Here is a 19,339-nt window from a genome sequence, read left to right as displayed (position 1 = left end):
AGGTGACACATTGGGCCTGATAAAACCTTTATCTAATAATTTAACCAATTGTTGTTTAAGTTCTTTAAGTTCTGCAGGTGCCATTCTGTAAGGTGCCTTAGAAATTGGGGCTACCCCTGGCAATAATTCAATAGAGAATTCAATTTTCCTGTCAGGCGGTAATCCTGGCAATTCTTCAAGGAAAATGTAGGAAAATTCTCGGATAACCGGAGTGGTATCCAAATTTATCTCTTCCTTCCTATATTCTTTAATATAGGCAAGAAAGCCTTGACACCCTTTTCGAAGGAGGCGATTAGCTCGAATACAGGAGATTAAATATGATGGGGAGTCTACTTTGATACCATTGAAGTAAAATACTAGTTAATTCGGAATACTAAAGGTAACCATTTTCTTGTAACAATTAATACTTGCATGGTATGCAGAAAGCCAATCCATGCCTAAGATTACATCAAAATCTTGAATTTCTAAGAGTATTAAATCAACCAACAGTTCCTTTTCTTCTATCTTTATTACACAGGATTTGTACACTATATTGGTGTCACTTGAATTTCCCATCGGTGTGGTTACCTCTAGAATGTATTCTAATTGTTCTAGTTCTACCTTTAAGTGGCATGTAAAGTGTGGTGACACAAATGAATGAGTAGATCCAGAATCAATCAAAACATGAGCTACTTTTTGAAAGATAATAAGAATACCTTAGATCACTGATTTTGAGGCCTGAGCGTTTTATTGGGTGATCGCAAATACTATTCCCTTCATCTGAGGCTTTTAAGCTACCTCTCCATGCTTTGGAAGCTGTTGCATCTGTAAGCTAGGACATTCTCTAATCTGATGCCCCAATTTTCCACATTTAAAATAGGCTCCAGTATTCTAATAACAAGGGCTCGATCCATGTTTCTTCCCACATTTTTTATATGGTTCTATTGGGCTTTGAAGTGGCAAGGACCTTGGCTTTTTGTTTGCCCTTTCAAAATGTTGTCGATTAGATGATGTGAGTCTAACCTGACTTTTTTGATTTTTCATCTTTGGTAATCTTCGAAATCTTTTTCAACAATTTGGGCTCGATCCACTATTTCAGCATAAGTTCACAATTTTAAGACTGATATTCTGCTTTTAATAGAAGGTTTGAGACCCCTTTCAAATTTTTTCACCTTTCTTGCCTCATTGTTTATCATATGTGGTGCAAACCTAGCCAATTCAGTGAACTTAGCCTCGTACTGTGCTACTATCCGGTTCCTTGGATTAATTTCAAAAATTCTATTTCTTTTTTGTCTCGAATAAAATCTGAGAAATACTTTTCATTAAATGCCTCTAGAAATACTTTTCAAGTCAAGGGTTTATTTTCTTTGACCAATACTCCTTTTGCCGTTCGCCACCAATGTTGTGTTTCACCTTCTAACATAAAAACTGCCAAGGTCACCTTCCTATCATCAGGACATTCTATTACTTCGAATATTTTCTCCAATTACATAATCCATCCCTCGGCTTCCAGTGGGTTTACAGCAACCTTAAAAGAAGATGAGTTCAATTTCTTAAATTGTTCGATATTACTCCCACCATTTCCCGTAACTGACTGCCTGGGTGGATTGTTGTTTTCCATCTAATGTTGCATTAGAACAACCATATTTTCCAAGGCTTTGTGAATTCCTTCCATATTAGCTTCAGCTATTTTGGATCTTGTCTTCGTCCCGGTCTGTACACACAATAAATGTGATTTTACGTACATTCTTTTTAAATTTCCTAAGAATCTTAAACCTATTGCTCTAATACCATAATTGTCATGCCTTAAGAATTTACAATACTGATATTCTTGAGATGTGACAGTCAAAACATATATACATCTCTTTTTAAGACAAATGTATAATGGCAGATTCTTACAAAGTAACAAAAAAAAGTTTAAGCACAACTACAATATCTTCTAGAGTTGATCGTGATGAGCACTCAAAATGAAACCGCAGTTATCCTGAAAAAAATGTTTACCATAATTTGATGAGTTTAGCTACTCAGTAAGTGATCATCATAATCTTAAAAATAATCATGGTTGAAAGATATCAATATTTTTAAAAAGGAAATCTATTAATAGAAATGTATTAACAGTTTCACTTTCAAAAATGCATAATTAAGTATAATTCGAATAATTGAAATGCGTATAACATTTTAACGACAGTTTATAATTTACAGGATTTAACAAAATACCCTACTGACGTCCCAAGTAGGTCACCTATATACCCCATCAGCATCCTGATGGGTCCACTTAATCCCTATCGGTGTCCCAGATAGGTCCACTTAATCCCTACAGGTCCACTTATATGTCACCGGTGTACTGGATGAGTCCACGTAATCCCTACCGACTTATCGGATAGGTCCACTTATACCTCACCGGCAAACCGGATGAATCCACTTGCATACTTAAAAGTATTTTTAAATCTCTTTAAACATTCGAAAGCAGCAATATCATGTACTCAACATATCACTGTAATTATTAATATGAATTTCACTGAAACCATTAATAACAGTCACTTTCAATAACATTTCAAAAATACCCAGTCAAATATTTTGGGCTCAAATTAAAAAAAGTAGCAGTTCGTAAAGACATTCTCGCATAATTGCCAATCTAGTATGTATAGAAAAACTCTTATAGAAATCCAAGAATACAGAATTATCACAATTTATAGGATGTCAATTCGCAAATAAACATTTCACATACAATGCTGTAATCAATTGCAAAAATATCAGTTTTCAAATAATAAGGCAGTCATTTACATATGAAATTTACAATGTCTAAATATTAAAAAACAGTAGAAAGAAATCTCACAATTTACTAAAAGCAGAAATATCACATTTATTTTTAATAATTTTACAGTATCTAAAATTTTCTAACAATAGACAAGAAAAATAAATAAATTTATTTTTTCTAAGAATTTACAGCATTTAAGATTTCTAACATAGATAAAATATCACAATTTTATTAAAAAGATTATTTTTCAAAATAATGCGGTCGCTTGTGCATAAAATTTATCGCGCCTAAAATTCATGATAATAAGCAGAAGTAATTATTTCATTTCCTTTTTAAAAAGAACGGATTATTTTTCAAGATAATGAAGTCACTTACCTAAAATATTTGAGAAAGAGCTTCCGATAAAAATTCAGCTAAAGAGAGAAAAAGCTCACTACGTTTCGACTAGAGAGAGAAAGATCTCAAAAATTTTCTAAGGTGGGAGTCCTCGCCTCTCCTATTTAAATTCTTAAGATACCTTATTATATTATTTTATTAAGTTACACCTCATACATGAAGTGTAAGAATTATATTACACATGAAATGTTTAAAGCCCACGTCCACTAAAAGTGGTAATGAAAGGAAAAAAGTTAACAAAGTGGTGATGGTCCCTAAAGACCATAATACTTATATAGACCATCACTTATTAAAAGTTTCTTTTCTTCTCTTTTCTTTTCGTTTTTTTTTTTTTCTTGAAATTTTTAGGATTATTACAATTTATTTCATTGACCAAGCTATAAGTTCACAAAAAAAATTCTCAAACTTTGTGACACCTAAGCTATCAGATTTTATATCAGATGGTTGTAAAATGGTCTCATTATATGCAATTTCTTTTCTCACAATAAAAAAATATTTAATAAAACATGAATAGTTTTATTGAAGATTACATGATTTTCATACAATTAAGAAATATTGAATTAAATATGAATATTTATTAAAAAATAGTTATTTAACAAATCGTGATTATCTAAAAATATGATTTTTATTAAAAATCGGTATTTCATAAAACACAATTATTTAATAATGCAAGACTTAATTATTCTACAATATTCATGATCATCACCTGCCCTACAAACCCCATCAAATATTTCATAATATTCATGTCCATCACATTCCCTACCATTCATAACATTCATGACTATCATATTCCTTACCATTCACAAGATTCATGGCTATTTCAATGTATAAAACTTAATCGCATTTGATAACATTCATACAATTCGTAATCATTATATTCGATCATATTCTGTAACATTCACAAAATTTATAGCCTTAATAAGCCATAACAATCAAACATGATCCAAAAACGGTCATGACAATCAAGGTGGAACTAGCCATATAACATTACAAAAAAAAGAAGAAAAAAAGGTAGCAAGCACGACAACTTGTATAACTTTTATAAATTCATATAACCCATCATTAACTATTTTTAGTAGATTACAAATCAATCACTATGTAGAAAAAGCAATCAGACCTTGCGTGATTCCAACTCCACATCTATGAACATTGCTACAATATTAGGGTATTCAACAAGATATTTACCTGCACTAAAATAATCATAGGATGTTATTCCCTCAACCCTTTTTAGTTATGTGATCAACTCTTGATTATTTACAACTCTCCGCCTCTTCTTAGTCATCTCGTCCATTGCATACCCAAAAGCAACCACTCTCATAAATAGAAGCGGCAATTGCCTCACCCACACGACTTTCTTCGTTTCTGGTTGTTTGCTCATTGAAGCTGATGAAGTAGTATTTTGACGGGATGTACCATCTCCATGCATAGAAGCCATTCATTCATCGAGGTCATGGTCATCACCCCTCTGACTGTCACATCTAATATCATCCATGGGGCCTCCGGCCTTCCAAATCCAATCCCAACCACATTATTTTCTATCGGCCTTATCATCCCCAAGTACAATGGCAATGAACCAAATAAGGGTATCGACTTGGTTCTATACATCTTAGCTTTTGGATAATCCTGCCATTGAGCAATACATACATTTATAAGAAAATAATATTTACATTAATAAAATTTAAAATATATGAATAACAATTATTATACCTTTATGTAATCACTCCATAATTCCTCTACAGCTGTAACCTTATGTAATTTATCATCCCAACCAAAGCTACTTTTGGTCAAAAGAACATTCAGTTGATCGTATTATCGCTTCCAAGTCTGCATTCTATGTTTTACATTTTCCAAAATCAATACAATCCCCTTTATTTTTTTCAAACTCATCGCATATTTCAATATACGCCTCACGCCTGAAACCATTTTCAACTCTATGCCCTAATTGCACTTGTTTAAGTAGCTGCTCCATAAGGTAGTCATCCATTTCATCTGTCAACATTAGATTTTTCCCTTTATTATCATTTTTCTCCTTCTCTTTGCCTTTTCTTATTCTTCTCCATTCCTTTTATCAACTTCCAAGATAATATATAATTACCCAAAAAAGTTCCAAGATAATATACAAACACATCAATTGCACGACATGGAATAAGACAAAGTCCATAGTGTTAACATTAGTGGACATGGCTGGTTCAGAGAACATAGAACAAGCAGGCCAAGCCCAAGGCGCACAGAATAAAATGCAGGTAGAGTTTTACTTTCTAATTCTGGTTTAGACAAATTGAAATTCGATCTACAAAATACAATGGGCTTACTCATGTTTCTTATTCAAAATGGAAAACAGGCAAGGAAAATCAATCAAGGAAATGCAGCTCTTAAAAGGGTTGTGGAGTCCATGGCAAATGGAGGTGGCAACGTACCCTTCAGGGACAACAAGCTCACAATGCTTCTTCAGGTAAAAGGAAATTCTAGCAAGCTATGCTAAAGCATTTTCTTAGTGAGATTGCCAGGATCACTCCTTTCACAGAAGCCTGGCAGCAGATAACTAACAGTGCTCAAAGCTAAAATCTCATACATGGAAACTTTTATTTCAAAACTTCAAGTAGAGATATTGTTTAAAGATGAGAAAAGAATGATAGCTGAAGAAGAATTGGCATGCGAGAGAGACAGCAGAAAGGCTGACGAGCTTACTTAGAGAGAGAAGCAAGGCAGTCGAAGCAAATGTTAAGACAAGTCAATTTTTCAAAAAGTTATCCTTTTAGCCAAAACTACAGAAAGACGAGAGGAGAATTTCATACAGGCAGTCGAACAAACATGTGGAAAATATGGATGACTATATTGAAAAGTGGAAGCAAATAGCAGCAAAATTGATGAGACTTCCTAAACTCCAAGAAACAACATTCCAAACCAGAGATAACTAAAGATGGGAGGCCGGAGGAGGAAGAAATCAGAGAGGAAAACATACGTTACAGTTCAGAGGCAATCCTTCAATATCAAAGATCTGAAACTAGTCCCTTTGAATACCTGGGATGAAGAGATCCAATTCTTCAATATCGAAGATCTGAAACAAAATGTTGTCTGTGACCCAAGTGAAGAAGAGTTCGAGGACACATTACCGCCCCAAGGGGAAATTAGTCAGCTGGATGGTCTGAGAAATCTATCAATCAGTTACACCAAGGGCGAAGACCAAGTTGAACAGATAAGAAGGATGAAAACAAAGAACATGAAGATAGTTATCAAGTTCCAGGATAACAGTGCAAATATGTGACATGCTCAATGCTCAAGAGTTTGAAGTACAAAAAATGTTGGAACAAAACAATGCAGATAACAGTGCAAATATGTGACATGCTCAATGCTCAAGAGTTTGAAGTATAAAAAATGTTGGAACAAAACAATGCATATATGTGACATAGTTACATACGTAAGTTATGTCAAACAGCTTAGAGTCGATGTCTTTAGGTTGAAGAAAGCCTAATGCTCTGTGAAACACAATTGTCTATACATAACCAATACTAATAACTTGCAAATGACACAAGCACAATGAAAAGATAAAACTTGCAAAAAATAATAAACATTTATCTGATGAGCAACAAGAGCAAAATCGAGCAAATATTTATAACAATCGGTAGGCAAAAGTTTCTGCTTGTATCCATTAAAGAGTCACTTCGTAGCTTTCTTTTTTTTATATAACTTCCTTTTAATCAAATGGAGGAGAACCCATCAAAATGCATCAGAAATGCAACCAACTAATGAGGGTTTCACCATGCTCAAAATTATTTTCGCATCAAGAATTTTGTGTGCCGAATTTTCCTCAGCATATATGCTGGTGATTTTGTGGGTAACAACTCATATTTTAATTAAAGCATATCAGCTGAGATTAAGAAAGAGATGAAGTAAAAATATAATAACGTAAATGAAAAGTTGAGATATGATTTGGAGAGAGAAGAGAGTGTTTAAGGCAAGAGAAAATAAGACGGATAAAGGTCAAGGAATCATGGATCCGCTTTTGGTGAGGGTCAGGACTCTAAAGAGAGATGTGAGGGTAGATGAGGTGAGAAAATAGAGAGGGAATGGGAAGGAACCACCTAAGGCGTGGGTCCGAACTCACAAGGGGATAAGAGAGAGACATGAATGGATAGGAGTGAAAGACAAACGAGAAAGGTGGATATGGTGTTAGATGAAAAGAGGGGAGGATAGGGGTTAAGAGATAAAAAGAGGGGCGGATAAGGGTTAGATAAGAGAGGGGGGCGGATAGGGTGTTAAGAGAGAGCGGCAGATCGGGGTGTTAGGAGAGAGAGGCGAATAAGTGTTAGATAAGAGAGAGGGAAGGATAGAGGTTGAATAAGAGAGATGAGAGTGGGGCGGATTGGGGCTAAGGAGGAGAGAGGAGCGGATTGGGGCTAGATAAGAGAGAGGTGAAAGTGAGGCAGATTGGGGCTAAGGAGGAGAGAAGAGATAGGGGCGGACAAGGGTGTGAGGAGATAGGGCGGACATGATAAGGTGAGAGAGGAGAGATAGGGGCGGACAGAAAAGTGAGGGAGATGAGGGCGGACAGAAGAGGGTGAGAGAAGAGATAGGGGCACACAGAAGAGTGAGGGAGATGAGAGAAGAAAGGGTAAGAGGGTGGAGAGAGTAAAGGAGATAAAGAGAGGCGGACCCGCCTGAGGCACGGGTCTGTGCTTGAGGGGGAGAAGATAGTGACAGAGAAAAAAAAAGAGAGGAGGGAAGCCGGGCTGCCTTAGGTGTGGGTCCGAGAGTTTGGACGTAAGAGAGAGAGAGAGAGAGGGGGGCGAGGGTGAGGGCTTGGACCCCCTGTATCCGAGCAAGAGAGAGAGAGAGAAAGGGAGAAAGAAGAGAGAGAAAAAAGAAGCGAGGAGAGAGAAAAAGAGAAGAAAGAGAAAGAGAGGAAGAAGAGAGACGAAGAGAGAGAAAGAGAGAAGAGGGAAGAGATGAGAGAGAGTAGACCTAGGATGAGCTAGAGCCTAAGTGCAATCGGTCTCCTTGCATGCACATGAGAGAGAGAGGCTTAGGCTTGGTGGGTCAAGACTAGAGTCTAAGTATATGGTTTAGGTAGGTTGGTTTGAGGTGTGGTATATGGGAACTAAGGAGTATAAGGTAGGCTGAGGTTCATGGGAGACTATGGTGTATGGTATAAGGTGTATGGTGTAGGCTATAGTGTAAGCATGCTAAGGTAGGGTGTGAGGTATATGGAGTAGGGTTAGGAGTTGGGGGTTCTAAGGTGTATGGAAGCTATGTGTTCTAGGGAGTATGGGGTTTGGAGTTGGAAATCCTAAGGTAGTTGGGGGGGATCTAGGGAGTGTGGGGTTCTAGGGGTATTTTCTCTTTCTAAGAAATGTTTCTCTCTCCTCACATCTTAGTCTTGAACTTGAAAGCAAAACCAAAGAATAAGCAAGAATTCAAGAATTTTATTCCAAAGGTTCAAGAGTAGTGATTACAAATGACCAAGCATTTTATTATGCCTTGGGTTTTCTTATATAGAGCAACCGCTAAACAAGAGTGGAATGTTAAAAAACACCCAAAATTATCAAAAATAGACATTTTATGAATTAAAATATTAATCCCATTTTTTTACCAAATGACCAAAATACCCATAGGCACTTTTCAACAAAAGACAAAACCATCCCTCCATGAAGGGCCTCTTGTCATTGCTAGACCTCGGGAGTTTTTTTGGACGCTCATTCGTCGTAGAATCGATGCTTTAACTTTTGCACACGTTTTGATACCCTTCGATCGTCTTGAAACAGATTTTTTAGGAAGAACCCAAAATCCAGCCAAGTTCCATAAACTTGTGATTCTTCGATAACCAATCCGGTATGATATATGACGTTCCAAGCATTCATTTTGATCACAAAATGAAGGGGATACTATCACGATCATTTTGCACTAAATTTCATCCATTTTGGTCTTCGTTTGAGCATATTCCAATTTTGGGAAGCCGTCGAAAAATGAGATTCCGATTACCGAAAAGTGTGCCATTTTCAACTTCAAAATTCGTGTGGCCTCCGATCATACATAAAAATTATACCAAATTGTAGCTCTTCGAAGCACGGTCGCAACGGACCCATACATGCAACGATCCAACATCGGGATCTTGAGCTATGGCCTCTCAAAGAATTTGATGTTCTTCTTTATAAAATATGAATTTTCATGTTTCGAGCCTTTCTTTTCTCTAGAAATTCTCTAGCTTCGGGCCACGCCATGACGCATGCTATATGTCAAAACGATCGGGTCATCGAGATCTGGCTCGCGTCTGAATTTGAGTTTAATTGGACTCAAAAAGAGTGAGTTATGAGCATTTGAAAATCATCCCGAAATGAGAAAACACGGTTTCCATTAGTTCACTGAGGTTGCACCGCAATAGTGTAAAACCCACAATTTTATGGTAAGTTAGGTAGAGAATGGTCCCGGAGGGTCCGATTGAGCCTAATTTCGTACCTGGGGGTTTTTCAACATTACGGATCCAATGGTGGTGGTTTGGTACTATTTTGAGACCCAGAAAAAAAGGGCTATAGTTATAGGGTCAATTTTCAGCATGATAGGAACTAGATTTGAGAATCAAGTTTCATCCTCATCATATCAAAACTTGTAAAAACCCGACGAAACTTTGTGGGTACCCTTAGGGTATCCAAAGCTACCATCTCATGCAATTTGAAGCCATTCTGGCACTTCCTTAGAAGTCACCCGGTTTTAGGCTTATTGCTACAGTGTTCCAGTGGTCTAGCAGCGTTTTGGGCACGGTGGGACCAGTTACTACCGGCTCACTCCTTATTCGCCCCAGGAATACAAGTACGTCAAAAATGACGTATATTATATAAATACGTCAATAAGGTGCCAACCTTATATTATGTAAGTAATGAGAACCTCAAAAACCCATCAGAAAAGGTTGATCCAATGCTGAAATACCCTCAAATTGATCATCTCAAGATGTATGGATGTAAAGAAAATGAATGTTTTCAAGTATTGGAAACAATGCATCTAATAATGCCTTATTTGGACCTCTATTCTCACGATTTTCAAGTGTTTCCAAATTGATCATCTCGACCTCAAGATGTATAAATGTAAAGAAAATGAAGGTTTTCAAGTATTGGAAACAATGCATCTGGTAATGCATTATTTGGACCTCCATTTTCATGATTTTCAAGTGTCCATAGATATTCTCAATCTCCATAAATTTTAGAGTATTTATTTGTATATTTATCGGCGAAAATAGATCTTCAAGCCATCACAAGGGTTTCCAACATTTGATCTGCATCTTCTGACATGATTTGGCAGTGCGCCTTACTTTGATTGTTTGAGGTGCCAACTTTACAAACCACACCCCATAAAATAATGACTGGTAAGAAAGTTTTGATCAATAAATGAATACTACCAAAAAGTTGAGCTAGCTATCTCTCATCATAAAATAAAAGGAAACCTACGGAATAAATGTTATCATTCTTCGAATATGCAATGAAAAAATACATGAACAAATTAGAATGGCCAAATTTGACAGCAATTTAAAGAGACCTTATTTAGAAACTTTTGAGGAAGAATTATCAACAATCAATGGCATCATGAGAGCAACATAATGCAGAAGAAAATACCTTGGGGAGATCAAAGGTTATGATACTAGCACAACTAGACAAAGTCCATCCATCAAAGTATGTGGCAACCCCCATGTACATCCACTATGATCCAACAACACAAACAATGTTTTCAATAAGGCTGGCAACAGAAGTAGATGAACTGTTGTATATTTCTTGAAATCCATCACATGACCAATATATTAGTAAAAAGTAGATGAACTGTTGTATATTTCTTGAAATTCATCACATGAACAATATATTAGTAAGCTATGACAGCAGGGAGACTTGGAATGGTACTATATCTGTGTCAGACACTTCAATGACATATGCAAAATGGCCAAAAGGTTACAGCCAGAATTCAAAGGCGGTTGTGAGTGTGTCATTAAATAGACTCAAAGTTAAAAACGAAGAAGAAAAATCTCAAACTTTTACCCCAAGCCATCCAATTTGACATCTAATTGCTAGTAGCATTGTGACCTTCTTACAACAAAAATAGATGGTCTCATAGCATACAATCCCTAGTTCATAAAGCCATGAAACAAAATCAATGAAGAGTTCTATACCGCTTGGAATTATTTGACACCCATAAATTGCATGGGTAGGGATATCATTTTGGCTTCTTCAAGAGAAAAAATTATTGCTAGGGTTCCCTAGCAATTATTCGTAAGAGCATAGATACACAATATGTGTGTATGTGTATGAGAGAGAGAGAGAGAAGCATGGTGAGTGGTGAGAGATGAGAGATTCCAGGTCAGAAAAAAAATTTCCTCATCTTTTTATGTTTTTAGAACCTATAATACCAAGAAACAAGGTATACGATTGAAAGACTCGGTCTTATTCTTCCTTTGCTATGGCCGAGGTCAAATGATGGATTTTTATGCAGGGAGTAATTAAATTCAAGCTTCGCAATGCATTTATTTTTCATAAATTTAAATCATATATAGCAAAATAATACTCAAATCAATTACCGGGATTTTTTCTATCGCAAGTAAGAGTATCACAAAATTCCTGCTCCATTCCTTTGGTTGGAGCAAATTTATACCGAAATTGACCTTCTTTATCCCCAAAAGTATCCTAACACTATGAAGTATCACAATTTAGATAGACCAGTTGAAGTAACTTCCAGCACAAAGTCAATGTTAATATCCTTGAAAAGAAATGGCGCTAAAATCATAGCTTCCAAGCAATTCAACCCACAAAGTAGACAAAACCTCCTTGATAAAACGAAAAAGGGTTCCATACTGACCTTGCAAAACTATAGGGTGCACAAAAAGGAAAAGGCCTCGAGAAGGCCAAAGAGAAGATAAGGGGCTTCATATACTAGATTTACAGTGGCATCTTCATTATTGGGACACATTCATAACGTGAATTGATAGCCTTTTAATTAAGATAAGAAAAAATAACTAGGGAGGAAAAAGGGAAAATAAAACTGAATTATTAAGGTGAGAGTCAGAGAAAGTGAATTAGTTTTGCAGAAAAAAGAAAAATAAGAAGACTTGACTAGTACCTATGATTAAGAAACAAGAGATAGAGGATCAAGTTAATCCAAGTTTCAGAGTGAACTTTTAAGTCTTTTGGTTCAAAGGATCCACTTGCAATCAAGTTAAAAGGAATCATTAACATATATATATATATATATAGCGAAAGGATCCTATCAGCCCAATCCAATGGTCACGATCTCATTTCGTATTTGAATTTTCATTTTTTTTTCTACAAGTCCAAATCACTTGAAATTTTGAGCGTCTATTCTTCAAAAATAAGAGAATCTAATAAAAATATATAAAAAATATTTCATAAAATATAAATTGATCAAAATACCCCCGAAACTTTTTTGGGGTATTTTGGTCCATTTATATTTTTTGAATTATGTTTTTTATATTTTTATTAGGTGCGCCTTGACGAGAAGAATAAATGCCTAAAATTTCAAGTGATTTAGATTTGTAGAAAAAAAATTAAAATTAAAATACGAAATGAGGTTGTAACTGTCATATCAACCTAGATTGAATCTAAGCCGTTGGCTAACGTTGTAGCTGTCAGCCCATGAGAATACTAAGAATGCTTAAAGATCCTGAAATGGCTAGAGAAACAATAAAGATGCCTTGAATATGAGTTCCTACATAGGAGAGCACATTGGGTGATGCAGGGAAAAAAGAGAGGCAAAGAAGTTTTTCAGAAAAGAGAGCCACCTATTGCATTTCACAGGAAGTTGAAATCCTTAGCTAAAACTGAATCTAAGAAGTGTGGTTATCATTGACACATTTGCAACAAATAAGTGGCACCCTAAAATAGAGATAAGGACACAAACATATATATGTATCTCATATCCATAATAGGATTTTGCTAGTTAGATAATCCAATCAAAATATAAATAATTCACAATTAAACACCAGAGCATCATAGAATCACAGTACAAATGGATCCATAAATATGATGGTGATGGTGATAGTAATGTGCAACATTTACAAACCCAAACTAAATTTGTTTAAAAAACCAACCTCATAAGAGTTTAAAAGGAAAGTAACACCTAGAAACTAAAAGAGAAATGGAGAAATGGACATGGATTCCTATCAGAGTATGATTTCTTCATCAAAGGGAGATTCACTCATTAAGAAAATTAATAAGAGACCGATATACCTTGACAAAGAGTACCTAGGCATAGTATAGAGTCCTAACGTAAATCCTAAAACTTCCATCCTTCATCTTACAAGACCCTGGATTAGAGAGACAATAAATCCAACTTAGATACTAAAAATATGAGTGTGTCCCTGTCACAAACGACAATCAGGACCTTGAATTCTTTAGAAAGCTTTGCAACTCTTAATTAGTTCTATCCTACCCCTATCTCTACAAAGCAAATCACACAAAGAAGTTAAAAGAGTAGCAAAACCTATATTGTCCAGGTTCAGATTGCAGTACAGAAGAATAGCAGTGCTAGTTGAAACTGTACGCCATACACCAGGGTACCATTATCAAACAGGACATTGGTCAGAAATTAATTAAGTTCTGCAAAGAATACATTTCTACGACAAAATGCAACCAAAAAAATGCTTTCACCTAATGCACATAGGTTGGAAATATTATCACTTGTGAAACAAGCAAAGCACATCAAGACCCAAACCAGAATAGGACCCAAAATTTTTGTAAAAAAGAAAAACAAAGAAAGTATATGCATATATATGTTCAAGTTCAGTATGATAGTCACATTAGCAAATTTAGCTTGTGCTTAAAACAACATGATCCTAAACTACACTAAAAGTTATTCTATAGAGATAAAATATATGCAGATATTATATGCTTTGAAATGTGTTAACAGGACAGAGACAGAGATAGCTGAGGGCCGGCTGCCCAGCTATAACCTTAACGTGCGACACCATTACGCTGCCCCCATCACTCACAGCAGCTCTCTAGTTATTTCTTAGTTTAGTAACACATTAGATGCACAATTCTTTCCCGGAAGTTTCAAAACTCAAGTGGTATGCCCCGTAATATGTTAATTTTCACCACAACATGTTTCTTATAACTGTTTTACCATCAATTGTTCAGGCACCACATACATGGCTCATGTGGCTGGCCAATTTACAAGAAATGCCAAGAGCCACATCTAACTTAAATCCAGGAGGTTCCAAATGCAAATTCGTGATACAATCCATTTCCTTATAATAGTAAGACATAAATTGGTGCTTATTGACAAGAGCTTCCTAAGAATGACAACTCCCAGGCCACTTACACTATATTCATCCAGGAATTAGTCATTTTCTTGGAGTAGAAACAACTCATTCTCTCTTTTTCATTGCTAGTCTTAAAGAAAATACAAATATATGCTTATAAGTTAACACAAGATGGCATTGAGCTGAACCCTAGGAAATCTAGCAATTCTCACCCTCTCCGACAAGTGATAACCGGATATTTAAGGTTATCTGTGTAAGATCTGCTGTCTTGTAAAATAAAACAAGCAAGCAGAGGTCGCCTATTACAACATCGTACTAAAATTTCTCTCGAAACATATTATTACATGTACAGTGCAATAAAGGATCACATACATACAAAATCCATATCTAAATTGGATATTTAATCCCAATTGTTTAACTTTATTTATTTATAAGACTGTTTTTTATCACATAGCGAAACTCTCAATCCTCGAGTTGATTGCCACTGCCCACTGCCCAACCCTGAAGTAGGAGAAAATCATCTACTTGTATAGTTCAAATCATATCACTAATGATTACCAATTTCTTGGTTATAACTAGAAAGAAGCAAGGGTCTGCATTGCATTTTATTTTCTACATTTTTTATGAGGTACCCTCAAATGGTTGTGCAGGATTCCCATGATTGATTAATATCTCAAATGAGTAACAGACAAGTAGTTAGAAAGAATAGCTATTTTTTCATGATAAGTAAATTGTAATCCAATTGACTATAGCATACTATAGTCTACTGGAGGAAACACTGTGAAATGGAAAGATATACAGTAATGGAGAGAGAGAATAGAACCCACCAGATAGGACATCATTCCGATGTGGTCCCCACTATCTCCCCATCACTGTCCACAATTCATTTGAATGTTATGACCCCATCAGACAATGGTTCCCCATTATCCATTTGGATCATATAATATGCTCCCTATCAAAATATCCAGATATATGAAATTCAATGATGGATAAAAGTCCCAAATATTTCCTTTACATTTTTTTATTTTTTTTGAGAATGTTTGCTATTTCCTTTTCATATTTAGCAGACGAAATACATAAGAGATAGGTGCTGGTGCAAGAACAAGGGTTTATGAGTTCTAATTCTCGGAGCCTACCTGGAGTTGATTACTGATCATTGTAAGCTCTTTCAATCTCTCCTAAATCCATATCGGAATCATCTAATCTTAGGTCAAGGGAAGCATCTTCTGAACCCCCTTCATCACCAAATTCCTTGAGGGCATTCTCACTATCATTAACATGGCTGAATAGGCCGTCTCTTTCATCCTCCGAGATCTCATTGAAATAGACAGCTCCTTTCCTATTCTTTCCCCTATAACCAACAAGCTCCATAACCTTTTCCTTCCATAGCACCAAAGGGCACTTCACTATCAACTCCATTCCTTCATAGGCCTCTGTTAGAAAAGCACTTAACCTCTTCCCTCTCTCTGAAACGTAAAAGATACCACAATGCTTTAGGAGAAGCCTCATCAGCTTCTGGGGCATTTTGAATTCATGTCGAAAGTGTGTCAAATGATCTATTACCAACCTTTTCTCAGTAGTGAAGCCCAAGAGCTCATGCATCACTGCTACTGCTCTCTTATCGAATTCCAATGATCCAGGCTTCAATTCTCTTGCATCTGCATAAGGAGAAAGGTAGGTCAGCTCCTGAAAATGTTCAATGCTCCCTCCATATCTGTAAATCTTCTTATAATTTGGAGGAAATTTGAGAGGAAAAGGAAGTGAAAGCCATCCAGGCATACCATGGCCCCTTTCCAATGAAACAGTTTCACTCGTTGCACTTGAAACTGGTTCTCTCTCAGCACCAACATTCACCAATGAAACAGTTTCATTCTCTAGACCCACCTTTGCGGGTGTTACAGTTTTGTTCTCTAAACCCCCCTTCCCCATGGAAACAGTTTCTCTCTCTTTCAACTCAGCCTCCTTCCATGCCCTTTTCTCTAACTCAGTAACCGCCCACTCGGGCCTCCACGACACAAGCTCAAGATACTCTATATCATCGATTGTAATGACCCGGAAATACTCGGGAAACATATGGATCCATCTCTTTCGAAAATCATCAGGCAATCCAATGTCTCTTCGAAAATGTGCAATTTTGTCGATGCAAAGCCTCTTATCAACTGACATCATAAGAAACCTTGTAACATATTCCACCATCTTCTCACTGTGTTCTCTTTGAAGCCTCTCTTCCTCCTCGAGCAATTCTTCAGCTTTGTATGTAAGCCCACACCATATAACCCCTTTCTTATCTTTGTACAATTCGAAAAGCTTGGGGGATTTACGGAGAAAGTCTGAGATTTTATGGGGTTTTGGCAAATTGATTTGCCTCCTATACTTTTCCAATCCTCTAAACGTTATGATTTGTTCAGGCTCTCGTTTCAAAACCTCCATTACAAATAAAACTTTTGATAAAACTTTCCATTTCTCTGTTGCCTTCTCTAGATCATGGACCCTCTTCTTCTTGCTCCTGTCTTGAACTCTCCTACCCGCTGTCATAAAACGCTTTTGGTCTGATAAAACCCAATTATTCATTAAAGAATTACTCTTTAAATTCTCAATCCCAGAGAATACCATGTATCTGAGAACATCCGATTCAAAAAACGCATTTTTATTGAAACCAGAACTGTAAATTGGGAAGAACAGCGCCGGAGCATATCTCATTCTTGAATGCATATCAAGTGTTTGTTAGAATGCCCGAGAGAAATTTCCCTTAGTCGCAAAACAAATAGTAAGGGAAATGTTCATCTGTACGTAAATTAAGTGGCTAAAGAGAGAACGGGTGGTTCTTTGTGACTGTAGAAACGTTCGGTTGAAACAATCCCCTTAGAGTAGAAGGACGAAAATGCCCTTCTCAAGCCTAGTTCATTGGAAAAAGGATTGGGATTTTATAGGTTCTTAAGGGTAGTATGAGGAAACCTCTATAGGAGAGGTAAAAAAGACTTGAAAAATAGCCCCTCAATTTTATTTGTTTTTCAAGGCACAAAATCGTCGTATGTACATAGATTTTTTTTTATACGGGGTCCTAAAAAAAAAAAAAAAAAATCAAGTTGTATTTGGAAGTCGGTGTAGCAGCCTCGATTTAATACTAGTGCCAATACATAAAATCACACTAGAAGTCATGATAAATTTTGACAAAATTTTTTGTTGGCAGCTTACTTAAAACAACCCAGCCTTTTTGCAGGGGTATGGGACAAGTTAAGCGAAGGTTTAAGGTTTTCATCCTTCTCAGACTAAAATAATACCAGAAATAATAGTAAAAAATAAATAAATATAAATAAATTAGGATCTGACTTTAAATCACACAAATAACTTAAGGTTCCATATCAAATCCTATGTACCGAGTCAACAGACAACTTTGAAAAGTCACTTTTGGTGAATCTCATTCATCTTTTATATCTCTTTCATCATTTTCTATCTTCTTATATCTCTAATGAAGGGTTAACTTTTTTTTTTTTAATAACATGTATCTTTTGTAACTCTCATATTCATGGTCTATAGGAGTTGAGATCTAAGTATAACTTCTATCTTAATTCCCTTTAAATGCAATTAATTAGGATTAATAAGTTCACACCAAACTGTTAACCCTATGTAATGAGTCAGACCTATCATTAGTTTACTAATGAGTCATATAATAGGATGTCATCCAAGCATTCCTATAATTTGATAAAAGAAATTTACAAAAGGAAAAAGTTTATATAAGGTTGCAACCTTAAAATGTAGAACTACGGATGCACCTCAAAAATCCATCAGTAAAGGTTGTTTTAAAGTTGAAAAACCCTCTAATTGATCATCTCGACATCGAGATGTATGACCATGAAAAAAAAAAGATTTTGAGTCCCATAAATAGTGCATCTTGCAACACATTATCTAAACCGTCCATTTTGAAGAGTTTCATATGTTTATAGATCTACTTGATTTTAATCATTTTTGGAGTTTAAAAATTTATAATTAGATTTAAAAATAGATTTTGAGAAAATAGAAAGAATATTTTACGTCAAAATTATATGTTATGATAAAATTTGAAGGTGCGCCTTAAATGGATTGTTTAAGGTTGCAACCTTATGGAAACCACACCTTTTACAAACTTAAATAAACTTTGTATATCTATAATAATATAGAAAAACAATATTTCACAAGGAATCCAAACACGCCACTGGGTGTTCATACCAATGCTACAATGGATCCGATGTCATCCAATCTATAATAATATAGAAAAATTAATTTTCACAAAGAATCCAAACACACCACTAAGTGTTCCTACCAATGCTACAATGGATGGGCATTACCTCCTGTTGACCATATTCTATAAGGTTGCACCCTTAAACAATCCAATTAAGGTGCACCTTCGAGTTTTATCATAACATATAATTTTGGTGTAAAATTTTTTAGGATTATCTAAAAATCTATTGTTTTATCTAGATACAAAATTTTAAACTTCAAAATTGGTTAAAATCAAGTATATCTATAAACATATGAAAATCTTGAAAATGAATGGTTAAGATAATGTGTTGCAAGATGCACTATTTTTGGGACTCAAAATCTTTTTTTTCTCATATTCATAAATCTCGATATCGAGATGATCAAAACAACATTTTCTAATGGATTTTTGGGGTGCATCTGTGATTCTACATTTTAAGGTTGCAACCTTATATAAAAATTTTTCTATGAAATTATATATTTACTACAATATGACTTTGGTACCATTATTGAAAAATAAATTTATGAGAGGATAAGGGCATGTAACGCCACATTTCCAACGAAAAGACCTTATCACTAGATTCAATTCTAACAGTTTGGTCTCTCTTTCTCGATTAGAAGCCTTTCACGGATGAACTTGTTGAAGTTTGAGCACCCTGATAGATTCGGGGGAGAGAGTAGGCAAACCCCGAACGGAGAGAGAGGGAGAGAGAGAAAGA

At 35.6% G+C, this 19,339-nt stretch overlaps 1 protein-coding gene and 1 long non-coding RNA gene across 27 annotated transcripts in view; one reads left to right on the top strand and one right to left on the bottom strand.

Moving 5' to 3' along the window:
- LOC148779357 (uncharacterized) overlaps nt 1–6,446 on the top strand; it is a 35,704-nt gene extending 29,258 nt beyond the window's left edge. Inside the window, exon 2 of the long non-coding RNA XR_016046093.1 lies at nt 6,221–6,446. This is a non-coding gene — a long non-coding RNA (uncharacterized LOC148779357). The remainder of the gene's footprint in view (nt 1–6,220) is intronic.
- On the bottom strand, nt 1,759–17,459 carry LOC18433761 (Ubiquitin carboxyl-terminal hydrolase family protein). Of its 26 annotated transcripts, none has more exons than XR_016046084.1 (5): nt 16,166–17,459; nt 15,521–16,042; nt 10,735–10,818; nt 6,096–6,278; nt 4,162–4,756 (listed from the first exon to the last, which is right to left on the bottom strand). XR_016046084.1 is itself a non-coding variant. In XM_088854089.1 (3 exons), the coding sequence occupies exons 1-2, from the start codon at nt 17,094–17,096 to the stop codon at nt 15,531–15,533; spliced, it is 1,443 nt and encodes a 480-aa protein (XP_088710215.1). In that variant the 5' UTR covers nt 17,097–17,459; the 3' UTR covers nt 4,162–4,756; nt 15,521–15,530. The 26 variants fall into 26 exon arrangements, 8 of the variants coding, with proteins under 8 accessions (XP_088710213.1, XP_088710215.1, XP_020522353.1 ...); XR_016046090.1 differs by lacking the exon at nt 10,735–10,818 and having other exon boundaries at nt 15,521–15,850; nt 15,952–16,042; XR_016046089.1 differs by lacking the exon at nt 10,735–10,818 and having other exon boundaries at nt 6,155–6,278; nt 15,521–15,850; nt 15,952–16,042.
- Between the last annotated feature and the right edge of the window lie 1,880 nt (nt 17,460–19,339).

Source organism: Amborella trichopoda, chromosome 12, assembly GCF_054954075.1.
Source record: "Amborella trichopoda isolate Santa Cruz 75 chromosome 12, AtrichopodaSantaCruz75HAP2 v2.0, whole genome shotgun sequence".
Classification (NCBI taxonomy): domain Eukaryota; kingdom Viridiplantae; phylum Streptophyta; class Magnoliopsida; order Amborellales; family Amborellaceae; genus Amborella; species Amborella trichopoda.
Note: the sequence above shows the minus strand (reverse complement) of the source record. Positions and strands in the feature narration are given on the sequence as shown.